The sequence below is a fragment of the Oncorhynchus clarkii genome, chromosome 12 (genome assembly GCF_045791955.1).
Source record: "Oncorhynchus clarkii lewisi isolate Uvic-CL-2024 chromosome 12, UVic_Ocla_1.0, whole genome shotgun sequence".
Classification (NCBI taxonomy): domain Eukaryota; kingdom Metazoa; phylum Chordata; class Actinopteri; order Salmoniformes; family Salmonidae; genus Oncorhynchus; species Oncorhynchus clarkii.
The window spans coordinates 3957933-3977102 of NC_092158.1; the positions used below are offsets into that span (position 1 = coordinate 3957933).

Consider the following 19170-nt stretch of genomic DNA (forward strand, 5'->3'; position numbering starts at 1 on the left):
TCTTTGGTTGGAAAATGGCTGTATGCTTTCTGTGACTAGTTGCTGACCGAACATAATGATATGTTCTGCGTTCGCCGACAAGCCTTTTTGAAATCGGACACTGTGGTTGGATTAACGAGAATTGCAACTTTAAAATGGTGCCTAATACTTGTATGTTTGAGAAAATTTAATTATGAGACTTCTGTTGATTGAATTTGGCGCCCTGCAATTTCATTGGCTGTTGGCGAGGGGTTCCACTAGCGAAACGGGGTTGTTGCCTACCGTTTTAGTTTATTGTGACGATAAAGAGATTTTGTTTTTGATGATAATTATTAGGTGGTGGTTGCTAGATACAATTATACATTCAACCTAGCCTAGCTTTTAGCTAACTGCTCGGTAAGCTAGCTTGACTTGCTAGAAAGTTTTAAAAAATATATATATATTTCTCTAAGTTACTCAACGAAACAATGTTTTATCATCACCTGAATCAATGTTTCATCTGTCTTGAATGAAACTGTACTAAATCTCCCAAAATAAATGCAATATTTGACGAAAGACTAGGTTTCTCAATCTTGTCTTGCGTTTTGAAACACTGTGTTCTCATCCAGTAGCGAAACGTGATTTACGTGAAGGTGGCGTACGGCGTAATGAACTACGCTGTGATGTCTACAGGGCGTCATACGTAGTTAAATGCATAAACGTTCCATAGGCTATGGAACTGATGGAGGGAGCATCAATTCAGTCGCAACAGATAGATATTTTTAAAGTCAGATATTTTAAGAGTGAAAACTATTAAAGTGAACCGGTGATTCATAACGTTTGAAACTGGTTTCCTGACCGATGCATGCTTCATTTGAATCGGCTTGGGCACCCCGCAGACCGATATTTTGTATTTATTTTACCTTTATTTAACCAGGTAGGCTAGTTGAGAACAAGTTCTCATTTACAACTGCGACCTGGCCAAGATAAAGCAAAGCAGTTCGACACATTCAACAACACAGAGTTACACATGGAGTAAAACAAACATACAGTCAATAATACAGTAGAAACAAGTCTATATACACGATGTGAGCAAATGAGGTGAGATAAGGGAGGTAAAGGCAAAAAAAGGCCATGGTGGCAAAGTAAATACAATATAGCAAGTTAAACACTGGAATGGTTGATTTGCAGTGGAAGAATGTGCAAAGTAGAAATAAAAATAATGGGGTGCAAAGGAGCAAAATAAATAAATACAGTAGGGGAAGAGGTAGTTGTTTGGGCTAAATTATAGATGGGCTATGTACAGGTACAGTAATCTGTGAGCTGCTCTGACAGCTGATGCTTAAAGCTAGTGAGGGAGATAAGTGTTTCCAGTTTCAGAGATTTTTGTAGTTCGTACCAGTCATTAGCAGCAGAGAACTGGAAGGAGAGGCGGCCAAAGGAGGAATTGGTTTTGGGGGTGACTAGAGAGATATACCTGCTGTAGCGCGTGCTACAGGTGGGGGCTGCTATGGTGACCAGTGAGCTGAGATAAGGGGGGACTTTACGTAGCAGGGTCTTGTAGATGACCTGGAGCCAGTGGGTTTGGCGACGAGTATGAACCGAGGGCCAGCCAACGAGAGCATACAGGTCGCAGTGGTAGGTAGTATATGGGGCTTTGGTGACAAAACGGATGGCACTGTGATAGACTGTATCAAATTTATTGAGTAGGGTATTGGAGGCTATTTTGTAAATGACATCGCCGAAGTCGAGGATCGGTAGGATGGTCATTTACATTTGAACAAGGGACTGATTTGTATCGGTAAATCGTTACATCCCTAATATAGAATAAGTAGTACCTTGGAGGGATAGGGTATAGGACATGTAGCATATAGAACAAGTAGTACCTTGGAGGGATAGGGTATAGGACATAGACATGTAGCATATAGAACAAGTAGTACCGTGGGGGGATAGGGTATAGACATGTAGCATATAGAACAAGTAGTACCTTGGGGTAGTCGAGTTCAAAGAAGGTCTCCAGGTTATTGATGAGGTTGGGGTCTACTCCTTTCAGAGGCTTCAGTAGAGAGACCCCCGACAGCTTACTGTAGGGCTGCTTGTCAGGGCTCTTCTTATTGAGATAGAGTCGGCTACAGGAGAGACAGACAAGCACAATTACAAAGTTATTGTCAATGCTCTTCTTATTGAGATAGAGTCGGCTACATTCAGGGAGACAGACACACAGAAAGAGAGACAACAAACGAGATCTTCAGTTTTTTTTAAAGTTTTTTTTACATGTTGCCCTAGTAATCTTAGAATGGACACATTTCCGACACGATTAGCCAAAATTGAGGCAACTTGGAATAGACACAAACACTGGTATAAATGGCTTTAAAAAAAATAATAATAACTTAACAGGTTGTTTTCCCAAAGACAAGGCATCAAAAGCGGTGTTTATGTTGTGATAAGATAAGTCCATGCTACAGTCTTTACAGGCCTAGTCTACATCTCACGCTCAATCCCAACAGGAAAGAAAAGCACCACCTACAAACGCTGGAATTAGACTGTCTGTCCAACCATTGGGGTTGAAGCCTAATTATCTGCATTTAATGCCATCGATCATGTGACCGACTCGACATTCCACAATCTCTTGAGGTGGCCTGAATGAAACGCCTTTGTTTCTGAGTGAATCACACAAATGCTTTCATGGGGGCTTGAATCCCAAATGGCACCCTATATATAGTCTAGTGCACTACTTTTCACCAGAACCCAATGGGCCCTGGTCCAAAGTAGTACACTATGTGGCCTAGGGTGGTCTAGTGGTCTAAGCCACAGCCCTCGGTGCACATATAACGCTGCAGCATGAGTTCCAATCCTGCCCACTGCTATTTCACTACTCTCCTTCATCCAATCCTGCCCACTGCTCATTTCACTACTCTCCTTCATCCAATCCTGCCCACTGCTCATTTCACTACTCTCCTTCATCCAATCCTGCCCACTGCTCATTTCACTACTCTCCTTCATCCAATCCTGCCCACTGCTCATTTCACTACTCTCCTTCATCCAATCCTGCCCACTGCTCATTTCACTACTCTCCTTCATCCAATCCTGCCCACTGCTCATTTCAGCACACTCTCCTTCATCTTTCCCACAGTCTCTCTATCCAATAAAGCATAAAAATGCCATGAAAAAAAAAAAAATATATATATATATATATATATATATATATATATATATATATATAAAAACAAAAAATCTAAAAAGTAGTGCACTATATATGGAATAGGGTGCCATTCTCATCATCCTCCTTGTGGATTATCTGCTACTGTCTCCCCACTGAACATGAAAGATTATCTGCTACTGTCTCCCCACTGAACATGAAAGATTATCTGCTGCTGTCTCCCCACTGAACATGAAAGATTATCTGCTACTGTCTCCCCACTGAACATGAAAGATTATCTGCTACTGTCTCCCCACTGAACATGAAAGATTATCTGCTGCTGTCTCCCCACTGAACATGAAAGATTATCTGCTACTGTCTCCCCACTGAACATGAAAGATTATCTGCTGCTGTCTCCCCACTGAACATGAAGGTGTGTTCCCTGAAGCAGTAATTATGATGTCATGGGGAAGGAAGGTATAGAAACTGGCAGAAACAGGGTGTTGGCTACGTGGAAAAGTAATGTTGCAACCGAGGACAACTATCAACCAGTAAAACTGGGAAATCTCTTTTCGATCCCCACAATAACAATGACTAGCACGGCAATCTGGGGGAAGTATCAGGGGACTCATGTAGTGAATTTAATTCCACTGCGCCATCTATCACTAGGCTAAATATACAGAGCTTTCAGAAAGTATTCACACCCCTTGACCTTGTCCACATTCTGTTGTGTTACAGCCTCAATTTAAAATGGATTAAATTGAGATGTGTGTGTGTGTGTGTGTGTGTGTGTGTGTGTGTGTGTGTGTAGGCCAGTGACACACACACACACAATACCCCCATAAAAGGTCAGTGGAATTATGTTCTTTGAAATGTTCACAAAATAATTTAAAATTAAACGCTGAAATGTCATAAGTCAATAAGTATTCAGTCCCTTTGTTATGACAAGCCTAAATAAGTTCAGGAGTAAAAATGTGATTAACAAGTCACATAAATAAGTTGCATGGACTCACTGTGTGCTATAAACATGATTTAAAAATGACTACCTCATCTCTGTACCCCACATACAATAATCTGTAAGGTCCCTCAGTAGAGCAGTGAATTTCAAAACAGATTCAACCACAAAGACCAGGGAGGTTTTCTAATGCCTCGCAAAGAAGGGCACCGATTGGTAGATGGGTACAAATAAATAAAAAGCTGCCGTTCAAAATATCCTTTTTGAACATGGTGAAGTTATTAATTACACTTTGGATGGTGTATCAACACACCCAGTCACTATAAAGATACAGGCGTCCTTCCTAACTCAGTTGCTGGGGAGGAAGGAAACTGCTCAGGGATTTCACCACGAGGCCAATGGTGACTTTAAAACAGTCTCAGAGTTTAACATGGTTGTGAAAGGAGAAAAATGAGGATGGATCAACAACATTGTAGTGAGGTGTCCTTTTGAACACAGAAAATAAGTTAAATGCAACCAATCAACATTAAAAAAAACCTGGTAAACTATGTATGCTGTGAGAAATGCACCATAAGCAATGTTTCAAGACTAAGCTTCAATTTAACAATTTAACATTAGCCTACAATTTAATTCCTACAGAAACAGGCCTCAGACGAAATGTACAGAAGACTGTTTATCACATGTATCCTTTATAGGGCACTACTTTTTGACCAGGCCCATTACACTATATAGGGAATAGGGTGCTATTTGTGACACAGTCCATGTCACCTGGCATGGAGGGATGACATTCTGGAGAATTGGTCTTCACTTTCACTAAGGAAACTTCGCTTCAAGTGTGTTTTTTGTTGTCGTTTTGTTTTGTTGCTGTGATCGTCTCTCTAAAAACATAGATTAACTAGGCCCAACGATTGGTGGCAAGAAGCTGGGTCGTATTCATTAGTGCACACCGTAGCATAAAACGGTTTGAAACAGAAAAACGAGTTCCTCCCTGTTTCAGTCTGCTCTCCTCCGTTTTAGTGAGTAAAGAATACGACCAAACAACAAGGCAACAAGGCAATTAGTGATTGTCAGCAAGCCAAGAGGCATCCCACGTTTGAAATCCATCCGTCTATAGCATAGAACAAGTTGGCCTTCTGCCAGTGATTGTTTTAAAATGTATTTCACCTTTATTTAACCAGGTAGGCAAGTTGAGAACAAGTTCTCATTTACAACTGCGACCTGGCCAAGATAAAGCAAAGCAGTTCGACACATACAACGACACAGAGTTACACATGGAGTAAAACAAAACATACAGTCCAATAATACAGTAAAAAAATAAAAAGTCTATATACGATGTGAGCAACTGAGGTGAGATAAGGGAGGTAAAGGCAAAAAAAAGGCCATGGTGGCAAAGTAAATACAATATAGCAAGTAAAACACTGGAATGGTAGATTACATCTTGTCTGACACAACAACTAGAGGGGAATGTTTAAAATACTATATAAAGAGGTAGGGTTTCTTTCAGAAGATGGGCCGGGACTCTGCTGTCCTAGTTTCAGGGGGGAGCTGGTCCCACCAAATGGGGTGCCAGGACAGAGAAGAGCTTGGACTGGGCTGAGCGGGAGCTGACCAGAGGTGGCAGAACAGAGTGCTCGGTGTTGGGGTGTAGGGTTTGATCATCGCCTGAAGGTAGGGAGGGGCATTTCCTCTTTCTGTTCTGTGGGTAAACACCATGGTCTTGTAGAGTTTTAACTGGAAGTCAGTGGAGTGCGGAGGCGCAGTGGGGTGACATAGGATAACTTGAAAACCAGGCGTTCTGGATAAGTTGCAAGGGTTTGATGGCAAACGAGAGCCAAGCCAACAGCATGTTGCAGTAGTTCAGACGGGAGATGACAAGTGCCTGGATTAGAACCTGCGCAACTTCCTGTGTGAGTTAGGGTTGTATTCTACAGATGTTGTAGAGCATGAACCTGCAGGAGCGAGTCACTGCTTTGATGTTTGCAGAGAATGACAGGGTGGGGTCCAGGGTCACGCTAAGGTTCTTTGCACTATGGGAGGGCGACACTGGAGTTGTCAACCGTGATGAAAGGAAGTGATCGGGGCATGTTTTAATGTGTCAGGGGGCTAGGGTCAGTCTGTTATATCTGGACTATTTCTCCTGTCTTATCCGGTGTCCTGTGTGAATATAAGTATTCTCTCTCTAATTCTCTCCTTTCTCTCTCTCTCTCTCTCGGAGGACCTGAGCTCTCAGGACTAACTGGCCTGATGACTCCTTGCTGTCCCCAGTCCACCTGGCCGTGCTGCTGCTCCAGTTTCAACTGTTCTGCCTGCGGCTATGGAACCCTGACCTGTTTACCGGACATGCTACCTGTCCCAGACCTGCTGTTTTCAACTCTCTAGAGACAGCAGGAACGGTAGAGATACTCTCAATGATCGGCTATGAAAAGCCAACTGACATTTACTCCTGAAGTGCTGACTTGTTGCATCCTCGACAACCACTGTGATTATTAGTATTTGACCCTGCTGGTCATCTATGAACATTTGAACATCTTGGCCATGTTCTGTTATAATCTCCACCCGGCAGAGCAAGAAGAGGACTGGCCACCCCTCATTAAGTGTCGAATTTGGTCAACAACAAAAATGTATGACTTTTGTGCTACCTGAGGTTCATCTGATCTAATAGAAGTTTAGTAATGCTTAATTAAGTTGTTACAAGTGTACTCATAAGTAGGACACGTGACATCCCGGCAACTTTGAGAAAAAAAAAACACTTTATATTGTTTCGAGTGGCAATGCATATTCATGGCAGGAGACTAGTAGCATAGCATCTCTCTCCATTGAATTGAGGCGGTTGACTTCAACATCCGTTACAATGAATGAGATGTATGCACCAATCAAAAGAAAGGATAGGCGGGAGCTAAACATCCCATCGTGCCGCTTAGTGAAGAACTCCCATTGTTCGAGCGGAGAGACATGCATCTTGTCAGTATATCAATAATCTTTGGCTAGGCGCCAGCCGAACTTCCCGGACAAAACAGAAAGGTTTGCTCATATATTATGGACGGCATTGTGACGTTTCCATGCACATTTTTTCCTTGAGAAAAAAAACACACCAAAACAGTTTAGTTAAGATGTAAAATTGTGTGACTAAGATCTCCTTGGCAAAAACGACTAAATTAATTACTGATTTCTTGAGCTAAACGACATGGGCAAAATTATGTGGACACCCCTCCATCGACAAACATTGGCAGTAGAATGGCCTGACTGAAGAGCTCAGTGACAATCAATGTGGCACCGTCATAGGATGATACCTTTCCGACAAGTCAGTTGGTCAAATTTCTGCCCTGTTAGAGCTGCCCAGGTCAACTTTAAGTGCTGTTATTGTGAAGTGGAAACGTCTAGGAACAACAATGGCTCAGCCGTGAAGTCGTAGGCCACACAAGCCCACAGAACGGGACCGCAGAGTGCTGAAGAGCGTAAACATCGTCTGTCCTCGGTTGCAACACTCACCACTGAGTTCCAAACTGCCTCTAGAAGCAACGTGGGCGCAAAAACTATTCATCGGGAGCTTCATGAAATGGGTTTCCATGGCCGAGCAGCTGCACACAAGCCCAAGATCACCATGCATAATGCCAAGCGTCAGCTGGAGTGGTGTAAAGCTCGCCGCTATTGGACCCTGGAGCAGTGGAAACACGTTCTCTGAAGTGATGAATCACGCTTCACCATCTGGCAGTCCGATGGACGAATCTGGGTTTGGCAGATGGCAGGAGAACACTACCTGCCCCAATGCATAGTTCCAACTGTAAAGTTTGGTGGAGGAGGAACAATAGTCTGGGGCTGTTTTTCACAGTTCTGGCTAGGCCCCTTAGTTCTAGTGAAGGGAAATCTTAACGCTACAGCATACAATGACATTCTAGACGATTCTGTGCTTCCAACTTTGTGGCAACAGTTTGAGGAAGGCCTTTTCCTGTTTCAGCATGACAATGCACAAAGCATCCCATGCACAAAGCGAGGTGCATACAGAAATGGTTTGTCGATATCAGTGTGGAATAACTTGATTGGCCTGCACAGGGCCCTGACCTCAACCCCATCAAAAACCTTTCAGATTAATTGGATGCCGACTACGAGCCAGGCCTAATCGCCCAGCATCAGTGCCCAACCTCACTAATGCTCTTGTGGCTGAATGGAAGCACGTTCCCGCAGCAATGTTCCAACATCTAGTGGAAAGTCTTCCCAGAAGAGTAGAGGCTGTTATAACAGCAAGGGGGGGGACCAACTCCATATTAATGCCCATGATTTTGTAATGAGATGTTGGACAAGAAATTATCCACATACTTTTGTAGTGTATCTTAGATTCATTCATTCAAGCGTAATCTGCCCACAGCCTCTCAAGATGGACAACAAGTACTATTGTCGCTTTTAGGGGAGTATGCTTGGCTAGGTGCCAGCCCAACTGACGCATGCTGACACCTTTAATGCCCAGAGCATGCAGGACCCCCAGCCAGCAAACAATGACCTAAAAACTCAAAATAATCATGATTCTACACACCTCTCATTCACCATTGGGAAGCTTATTGGAGCTGTTATATGTGACTGAAACATATAAAGCAGTGATTCAATTTCAAACAGTGTAATTTGTGATTGCTAAGCATACAAAAAATATTATTTATTGAAACCTTTGAAACAAGGTCTACTTGCGGCCGCAACCGACATGATTGTGAAGTGAATGAAATTGCTTGACTGCTTGCGCAATAGGATATCCTTTGCAAACTGCAGAAGCCACACAAAAGATTTGTTCTCGAGTTCAAGTGTTGATCAGTAGGCAGGCGGAGCATGTTCTGAATGTATTGCATTCATTCTTGCACCATATCAATCATTTATCAACATGTACTTTCCATATATGCTGCCTGATCTAATTTCTGCACACATGATAGACAGTTGGTGGTTGGAGTACGGTATAAATTCTGCTGTAGAACTCCTTGAAACCAGCAAGTCAAACTAACAAATGAAATTACTCATAAGAAAAATCATGACTCGAGTCAGTCTACACTTCGCTATTCCTCGTTGGTGTGCCAGTCGGAGCTAGGCAACATGTCTGACCAGCTAGATGGTTGAACACCACAGCTGTACCACCACAACAAGTCAGAAAGGTCTCAACGCAGTCACAGGTGTGTGGAGAACACTCCACAGCCAATTAGCACAGGTGTGTGGAGAACACTCCACAGCCAATTAGCACAGGTGTGTGGAGAACACTCCACAGCCAATTAGCACAGGTGTGTGGAGAACACTCCACAGCCAATTAGCACAGGTGACCCGCCTATGTCTTCCGTTAACAAACCGCGTAACACGGCCGTGTGGGAACACTAACCCTATAAAAAAAGGTGTAGTAATTTAACCTTTTTTAGTAAATGATTTATTTATTGCCGATATGAATGATACGTTTATATATTTCGAAACCCGTAACATAACCAATCCTTTTCAACTTTCAGGACGAGTGTCGGAAGAACAAACGAACCCGAGCAGAAGAGACCATCAAATATGCACTAAAAGCAGTTATCGTCTATGACTGGGGTACAAGATAACTAGCTAACTCAATGAATTAAACGGTGTAATTGGGCTATAAGAACTTGTTAATTAACAAGTTATCGTCTATCATCGTGACCATGTCAGAGGTGTTAAGTCAAACGACAAAAATGCCATACCGACATTACCGATGTCTAGGCTGTATCACAGCATCAACATCATGTCAGCTAACGTAAAATCCGTAACAAAATAAACTGATATCCAATTGTGTCTGTGCCAGTAACGTTAGCTAGCTAAATACAAGGGAACGCTGAAAAAACAGTTTAGACATTTAAACAAAAAAACGAAACAACGCGTTAGACAGTGACTAACAATTGAATGGTATTCAAGAGACACATTACTTTACTTAGCTAGCTAAACATCGATTAGTTTACTAGCTATCATGTGAGAGCTTGTAATTTCAGTCTATAGATAGCTAAGCTAACTAGCTGACGTTATATTTGACATCATGTTAACGTTAGCTTGAGACATACTTTAGCTAACGTAGTGGTGTCACTAGCTAAATTGATAGGTAATACTTACACATAGACGATGGACATGAAATGCATAAACCAGAGTACCAGAAATAGAATGAATCCAAATATAGAGAAACCTTGCATGGCAAGATCCAAAAGAGCCATCATTGTGGCTAAGCTGCTACGTTAACAACACCGGCGGTGTAAATATCCAGGCGGACTGGCGAGTCCGGGCGGGGTATGGCACTTCCGCACTGTCTTTTCTTCTTCTGTGGATTTTACATATGTCATTTGGCAACCAACTTTACAGTGCATTGCCGCCACCAACTGGACTGGAGGGTGGTCTAAGGAATCTAAGGAAAACTTTTTTTTTATTTTAAAACCATTATTTAACTAGGCAAGTCATTTAAAGACCAACTATTTCTTTACATTGACAGCTGGGTAAATTGTGCACTGCCCTATGGGACACCGAATCACAGCCAGATGTGATGCAGCCTGGATTCGAACCAGGTACTGCAGTGACGCCTCTTGCACTGAGATGCAGTGTCTTAGACCGCTGCTCTACTCTGGAGCCCTCCACATAGCACTGAGATGCAGTGTCTTAGACCACTGCTCCACTCTGGAGCCCTCCATATAGCACTGAGATGCAGTGTCTTAGACCACTGCTCCACTCTGGAGCCCTCCACATAGCACTGAGATGCAGTGTCTTAGACCACTGCTCCACTCAATCTTGTGTGTCCCAGTCTCATCCTTGTGTGTCCCAGTCTCATCCTTGTGTGTCCCAGTCTCATCCTTGTGTGTCCCAGTCTCAGTCTTGTGTGTCCCAGTCTCATCCTTGTGTGTCCCAGTCTCAGCCTTGTGTGTCCCAGTCTCAGTCTTGTGTGTCCCAGTCTCAGTCTTGTGTGTCCCAGTCTCAGTCTTGTGTGTCCCAGTCTCATCCTTCTGTGTCCCAGTCTCAGTCTCAGCCTTGTGACGACCCTTTCCTCCCTTCTCTCTCGGCCTGAGGACCCCCCCTGCCCCCACTTTTTCCTGGATCTTATACAGGTGTCTTCCCTTTCTCTCCATGTTCCACAACTCTTGCCATTTGTTTTTATCCACTGTTCTTATTAACCCCTTGGCTTCTGCTTTACTGATTGACAATTCCATTCATGCTCCCGAGTGGCGCAGCGGTCTAAAGCACTGCATCTCAGTGCAAGAGGTGTCACTGCAGTCCCTGGTTTGAATCTAGGCTGTATCACAACCGGCCGTGATTGGGAGTCCCATAGGGGCAGCGCACAATTAGCCCAGCGTCGTCCGGGTTTGGCCGGGGTAGGCCGTCATTATAAATAAGAATTTGTTCTTAACTGACTTGCCTAGTTAAATAAAGGTACAAAATCATTTCAACATTAGGATGCTTTAAGAGCCTGCTTGGAGATAATATCCACCTCCTCGTTCCCCTCTACTCCCACATGAGCTGGTACCGAGAGGAACATCACAAATACACCCCCGGTCTGTTTCACCCTGTACAAGCACTGCAAAACCTCATACAATACATCCTGTCTGCTCTGAGACACAAATGCATTTAAGCTTATCAGTGCTGCAGTATCAAGCTAGATAACATGGGGGTTGGAGGATGGGTTTTTAGTGCTGCACAGGAATCAGAGCAGATGACTACTTTGTCTGGCCTCAACCTCCTCCACCCACTCTGCAGCCAACTTCATTGTGTAAACAGATAAATTATCCATTGTTCTTTTCGTCACTGCCACCTTAAACTCAGGAACACTAAAATCTGCTCCTGTCCTCCTTGTTTTAGGGTCCTTAGATATTTGAATATATTCAAGAAAGCATAGTATTGTGTTCTTAAATGTTCACTTACAACTGAATGGGGTGGCAGGTAGCTTAGTGGTTGGAGTGTTGGGCCAGTAAACAAAATGGTTGCTAGATCGAATCCCTGAGCTGACAATGTAAAACTCTGTCGTTCTGCCCCTGAACAGGCAGTTAACCCACTGTTTCTAGGCTGTCATTGAAAATAAGTATTTGTTCTCAACTGACTTGTCTAGTTAAATAAAGGTTTAAATAAAATACAAATCTACTCTTTCCTCAACATCTCTTACCCTCTCAAGCAACCCTAGATCTATCACTGTCTGAGGGAGAAACCAAGGTGGGACAGCAGGAAGAACCACAGAGGGGCTCAACTCCCTCCCAAACAACCCCATCTCTCTCGCCATGCCATTACCTATCCACCCAAAGATTGTACTCAGATTTTGTTCATTTTCCCAGCACTCTAGTTGTACTTTTTTTGTTGGATGTGTGACCTTATGACCTGTAGATTTACCCAATATGTCATGGTTAGCTGTTGACTTATTAACTCTAACGGCATCTTTCCCAACCATACCTTCTTATTTATTTTTTTATTTCACCTTTCTTCCACCTTTATTTAACCAGGTAGGCAAGTTGAGAACAAGTTCTCATTTACAATTGCGACCTGGCCAAGATAAAGCAAAGCAGTTCGACACATATAACAACAGAGAGTTACACATGGAGTAAAACAAACATACAGTCAATAATACAGTAGAAAAATAAGTCTATATACACGATGTGAGCAAATGAGGTGAGATAAGGGAGGTAAAGGTAAAAAAGGCCATGGTGGCGAAGTAAATACAATATAGCAAGTAAAACACTGGAATGGTAGATTTTCAGTGGAAGAATGTGCAAAGTAGAAATAAAAATAATGGGGTGCAAAGGAGTAAAATAAATAAATACAGTAGGGGAAGAGGTAGTTGTTTGGGCTAAATTATAGGTGGGCTATGTACAGGTGCAGTAATCTGTGAGCTGCTCTGACAGCTGGTGCTTAAAGCTAGTGAGGGAGATAAGTGTTTCCAGTTTCAGAGATTTTTGTAGTTCGTTCCAGTCATTGGCAGCAGAGAACTGGAAGGAGAGTCACCGGGGAGGTCCCGATTGCTCCACAACTTATTCTTAGGGCTTGAGCCTGGATTATATCTAGCTTTTTAAAGATGTTTGAGTTGCATATCCTTGCCTAGTTTAAATAAAAGTGAAATAAAATTTAAAAAAAATATCCATATGCTACACTTCCATAATCCAGTGATGACCTTAGCAGTGCAATATATAGCATGACCTCTCAACATCAGGTCTCACCTGGGAGAATACATTGTCAATCATAATGGAGAACAACAAAGGACTAATGACACTTCCCTGGGGGGTGCCATTATCTACCTCATATCTTTTCTGACATAGAGCCCCCCCCCCCCCCATCACTTGTATTGATCACCCAAAAATAAAATCCTTTAACCAGTTAAAAATCCATCCTCCATCCCCCATGTTACCCAGCTTGGTACTGTAAGTATGCTTCCCTTCCGCATCATATCTTCTGTGCATCAAAGAAAAAGGCTACCAGCGTCTCCTTATTTGCCTGTGCCTTCAGTATGACTGAGTCAAGGCCCAGTACGGGATCCATTGGTCCCCCTGCCTTTCCCGAACCGCCTGGTGACATTTGTCCTCTACTCTACAGAAAGTAAGTCAACCTTTCCGCTATCATCCTTTCCATACGTTTACATACATCAGCGTCTCCTTATTTGCATTTGCCTTGAAGGCCCAGTACGGGATCCATTGGTCCCCCTGCCTTTCCTGAACCATCTGGTGATATTAGTCCTCTACTCTACAGAAAGAGTAATAATTTCCATACGTTTACAGACATCAGATGTCAATGCTATCGGCCTATAGCTTAAAGGACAGGCTGCTTCCAACTTCCAGGCAGTTTTCCTTCCTGCCACACCTTATTGTAAAGTTACAATACTTTCCCCTTTCTTCCATAGACTTACCCAGTAATTACGACAACTTCCGGAGGACGTCCTATCAGAGCTCTTGCAGCACAAACTGACATGTTGTCCACCCAATCAAAGGATCAGAGAATGAATCTAGTACTGAAAGCATAAGCTACAGCTAGCTAGCACTGCAGTGTATAACATGATGAATCTAGTACTGAAAGCATAAGCTACAGCTAGCTAGCACTGCAGTGTATAACATGATGAATCTAGTACTGAAAGCATAAGCTACAGCTAGCTAGCACTGCAGAGCATAACATGATGAATCTAGTACTGAAAGCATAAGCTACAGCTAGCTAGCACTGCAGAGCATAACATGAGGAATCTAGTACTAAAAGCATAAGCTACAGCTAGCTAGCACTGCAGAGCATAACATGTGGTGAGTAGTTGACTCAAAGAGAAAGACAATAGTTTAACAGTTTTGAACAAATTATTTTCTTCCAAAATTAAGAAGAAGCAAGAGAGCTTGCTATATTTGGTTGCATTTTTTAAACGTTCACTTAGCTATCAAATGCAGCTAGCTAGTTTAGCATACTCAAACACCCGGCTCAAACAGAGAGGGATGCTATGTTAGCTAGCTGGCTATGGCTATCCAACAGAGAGGGATGCTATGTTAGCTAGCTGGCTATGGCTATCCAACAGAGAGGGATGCTATGTTAGCTAACTGGCTATGGCTATCCAACACTGGAACTCTTCCAAGTCAAGGTTAGCTTTTGGTTTTATTAATTTATTTCCACCGGGGCCCACCGGTGTAACTGCTAAACTGTACACTGTACTGCACGATTATAGCGGGTTTACTAACACGTTAGTTCTAGTAGCTATGTTGACTATGACGTGACAACGATGTAGGCTGTGTGTAGCGGTTATGATATGAAGGTTTGGCTTGGAAAGTTTTTTTTCTCCTGGTCACAGACAGCTGATGTGTTGTGCACTGAAGTTCAGAAGGAAAAGGTGAGAGGAGCAGAACGTGTAGATAGTTGATCATGCTGTTGTGAAAGTGAGCTGTTTGCATGTGATCGGGGGTGTATTCATTCTGCCGATTCTGTTGAAAAACGTTTCTTAAACGGAAGCAAAGGGAACAAAACGGGGATGAACATACCAGAATTTGTCCAATAGAAACTCTAGTTTGTAACTGTTGGACTAATGATTACACCCTAGATCAGCTAGATGCAGGCAAGAGTGTTCAAGGTGGTATTGAATGTGTCACTGTCTGTCACCTTTATTACAAAGCATTATCTGTAAACTTTCATTCATAGGCTAGGTTGTAACAACCTCATGACGGGTATAGGGAAAATTTGAGATTTTCCATGAATCGGCTTTAAGTGCCAAAGTTTATTGGTTGCGTACACAGTTTAGCAGATGTTATAGCGGATGCAGCGAAAAATTTTGTTGCTAGCTCCTAACAGGGCAGTAAAATGCTAATCTTACTAGCTCCTAACAGGGCAGTAAAATGTTTATGTTACTAGCTCCTAACAGGGCAGTAAAATGTTTATATTACTAGCTCCTAACAGGGCAGTAAAATGCTTATGTTACTATCTCCAAACAGGGCAGTAACATGTTTATCTTACTAGCTCCTAACAGGGCAGTAAAATGTTTATGTTACTAGCTCCTAACAGGGCAGTAAAATGTTTATGTTACTAGCTCCTAACAGGGCAGTAAAATGCTTATCTTACTATCTCCTAACAGGGCAGTAAAATGTTTATGTTACTAGCTCCTAACAGGGCAGTCAAATTTTTATATTACTAGCTCCTAACAGGGCAGTAAAATGTTTATATTACTAGCTCCTAACAGGGCAGTAAAATGTTTATGTTACTAGCTCCTAACAGGGCAGTAAAATGTTTATATTACTAGCTCCTAACAGGGCAGTAAAATGTTTATGTTACTAGCTCCTAACAGGGCAGTAAAATGTTTATATTACTAGCTCCTAACAGGGCAGTAAAATGTTTATATTACTAGCTCCTAACAGGGCAGTAAAATGCTTATCTTACTATCTCCTAACAGGGCAGTAAAATGTTTATGTTACTAGCTCCTAACAGGGCAGTAAAATGTTTATATTACTAGCTCCTAACAGGGCAGTAAAATGTTTATATTACTAGCTCCTAACAGGGCAGTAAAATGTTTATGTTACTAGCTCCTAACAGGGCAGTAAAATGCTTATGTTACTAGCTCCTAACAGGGCAGTAAAATGCTTATGTTACTAGCTCCTAACAGGGCAGTAAAATGTTTATGTTACTATCTCCTAACAGGGCAGTAAAATGTTTATATTACTAGCTCCTAACAGGGCAGTAAAATGTTTATGTTACTAGCTCATAACAGGGCAATAAAATGCTTATCTTACTATCTCCTAACAGGGCAGTAAAATGCTTATCTTACTATCTCCTAACAGGGCAGTAAAATGCTTATCTTACTATCTCCTAACAGGGCAGTATAATGCTTATCTTACTATCTCCTAACAGGGCAGTATAATGCTTATCTTACTATCTCCTAACAGGGCAGTATAATGCTTATGTTACTATCTCCTAACAGCAGCACTCCACTAATCAGAGTGGCCAGACGAAAGTAAAAGGCACATGACAGCCCCCTTGGAGTCTGAGACCATGAGAAACAAGATTCTCTGGTCAGATGAAACCAAGATTGAACTCTTTGGCTTGAATGCCAAGCTTCACGTCTGGAGAAAACCTGGTACCATCCCTACAGTGAAGCATGGTGGTGGCAGCATCATGCTGTGGGGTTGTTTGTCAACGGCAGGGACTGGGAGACTAGTCAGGATCGAGGGAAAGATGAATGGAGCAAAGTACAGAGAGATCCTTGATGAAAACCTGCTCCAGAGTGCTCAGGACCTCAGACTTGGGAGAAGGTTCACCTTCCAACAGGACAACAACCCTAAGCACACAGCCAAAACAATGCAGGAGTGGCTTCGGGACAAGCCTCAGAATGTGCTTAAGTGGCCCAGCCAGAGCCCAGACTTGAACCTGATCGAACATCTCTGGAGAGACCTGAAAATAGCTGTGCAACAACACTCCCCATCTAACCTGACAGAGCTTGAGAGGATCTACAGAGAAGAATGGGAGAAACTCCCCAAATACAGGTGTGCCATCACAGCCCGCTTGGGGTTTGTCAAAAGGCACCTAAAGACTCTCAGACCATGAAAAACAAGATTCTCTGGTCTGATGAAACCAATGAAGAATGGGAGAAACATTTATAAAAACCTGTTTTTGCTTTGTCATTGTGGGGTATTGTGATGTCATTATGGGGTATTGTGATGTCATTGTGGGGTATTGTGTGTAGATTGAAGTGTAGTATGTGTAGTATCGGGACAGGGAGTTGAGTATCGGGACAGGGAGTTGAGTATCGGGACAGGGAGTTGAGTATAGGGACAGGGATAGGTGAGTATAGGGACAGGGAGTTGAGTATGGGGACAGGGGGAGTTGAGTATAGGGACAGTGAGTTGAGTATCGGAACAGGGAGTTGAGTATAGGGACAGGGAGTTGAGTATCGGGACAGGGAGTTGAGTATCGGGACAGGGAGTTGAGTATAGGGACAGGGATAGGTGAGTATAGGGACAGGGAGTTGAGTATAGGGACAGGGATAGGTGAATATAGGGACAGGGAGTTGAGTATGGGGACAGGGGGAGTTGAGTATAGGGACAGTGAGTTGAGTATCGGGACAGGGAGTTGAGTATAGGGACAGGGAGTTGAGTATCGGGACAGGGAGTTGAGTATCGGGACAGGGAGTTGAGTATAGGGACAGGGATAGGTGAGTATAGGGACAGGGAGTTGAGTATAGGGACAGGGGGAGTTGAGTATAGGGACAGTGAGTTGAGTATAGGGACAGTGAGTTGAGCATTGGGACAGGATAGTTGAGTATCGGGACAGGATAGTTGAGCATTGGGACAGGATAGTTGAGTATCGGAACAGGGTTGGTTGAGTATAGGGACAGGGTTGGTTGAGTATAGGGACAGGAAGTTGAGTATAGGGACAGGAAGTTGAGCATTGGGACAGGGATTGTTGAGTATAGGGACATGTATCTTAAATGTATGCCTACATTCAGATATACAGTTGAAGTCACTTAGGTTGGGGTCATTAAAACTCGTTTTTCAACCACTCCACACATTTCTTGTAAACAAACTATAGTTTTGGCAAGTTGGTTAGGACATCCACTTTGTGCATGACACAAGTCATTTTTCCAACAATTGTTTACAGACAGATTATTTCACTTATTATTCACTGTATCACAATTCCAGTGGGTCAGAAGTTTACATTCATGGGAAGACCACAGGCACAGTTCTTGTTAAGGCCAGAAGTGGCAGGCCAAGTAAAATATTGGAGAGGCAAAGGCAAAGGATGGTGAAAACGGTCAAAAACAGCCCACAGACCACCTCCAAAGACCGACAACATCATCTTGCTGCAGATGGTGTCACTGTGCATCGTTTCAACAGTTCAGCGCACTTTGCACAAGGAGAAGCTGTATGGGAGAGGGATGCGCAAGAAGCCTTTTCTGCACACACGCCACAAACAGAGTCGCTTGAGGTATGCAAACGCACATTTGGACAAGCCAGCTTCATTCTGGAATAAGGTGCTGTGGACTGATGAAACAAAGATTGAGTTATTTGGTCATAACAAGGGGAGGTTATGCATGGCGGCTAAAGAACACAGCGTTCCAGGAAAAACACTTGCTACCCACAGTAAAATTTGGTGGGGATTCCATCATGCTGTGGGGCTGTGTGGCCAGTGCCGGTACTGGGAATCTTGTTCAAGTTGAGGGTCGCATGGATTCCACTCAATATCAGCAGATTCTTGGGAATAATGTTGAAGAATCAGTCACAAAGTTGAAGTGACGCCGGGGATGGCTATTACAACAAGACAACGACCCAAAACACTGCTCAAAATCTACCCGGGCATTTATGCAGAGGAACAAGTACAATGTACAATGCCATCCCAGTCGCCAGACCTGAATATCATTGAGAATCTGTGGGATGATTTGAAGCGGGCTGTCCATGCTCGGCAACCATCAAACCTAAATGAATGTTTTGTAAGGAGGAATGGTCCAAAATACCTTCATCCAGAATCCAGACACTCATTAGAGGCTTATGGGAAGCGTCTAGAGGCTGTTATTTTAGCAAAAGGAGGCTCTACTAAATATTGACGTGATTTTTTGCCCAAATTTATGCACCTGTCTAATTTTGTTTTGATGCATATTACAAATGTTCTGTTAATCCAATAAACCTCATTTCACTACTGAAATATTGTCCATCAGTTATACGATAGATCAAAAGGAAAT

General features: G+C 42.9%; 1 protein-coding gene across 3 annotated transcripts in view; it reads right to left on the reverse strand.

The window, feature by feature from the left end:
* The window catches only part of LOC139422653 (ceramide glucosyltransferase), a 34850-nt gene extending 24549 nt beyond the window's left edge, over window positions 1-10301 (reverse strand). For all 3 annotated transcript variants that reach the window (XM_071173818.1, XM_071173816.1, XM_071173817.1), the window contains exons 1-2: window positions 10137-10301; window positions 1946-2087 (exon numbers count right to left, since the gene is read on the reverse strand). In XM_071173818.1, coding sequence (XP_071029919.1) covers window positions 1946-2087; window positions 10137-10237 — 243 coding nt within the window. In that variant the 5' untranslated portion in view covers window positions 10238-10301. The remainder of the gene's footprint in view (window positions 1-1945; window positions 2088-10136) is intronic.
* Window positions 10302-19170: the final 8869 nt, after the last annotated feature.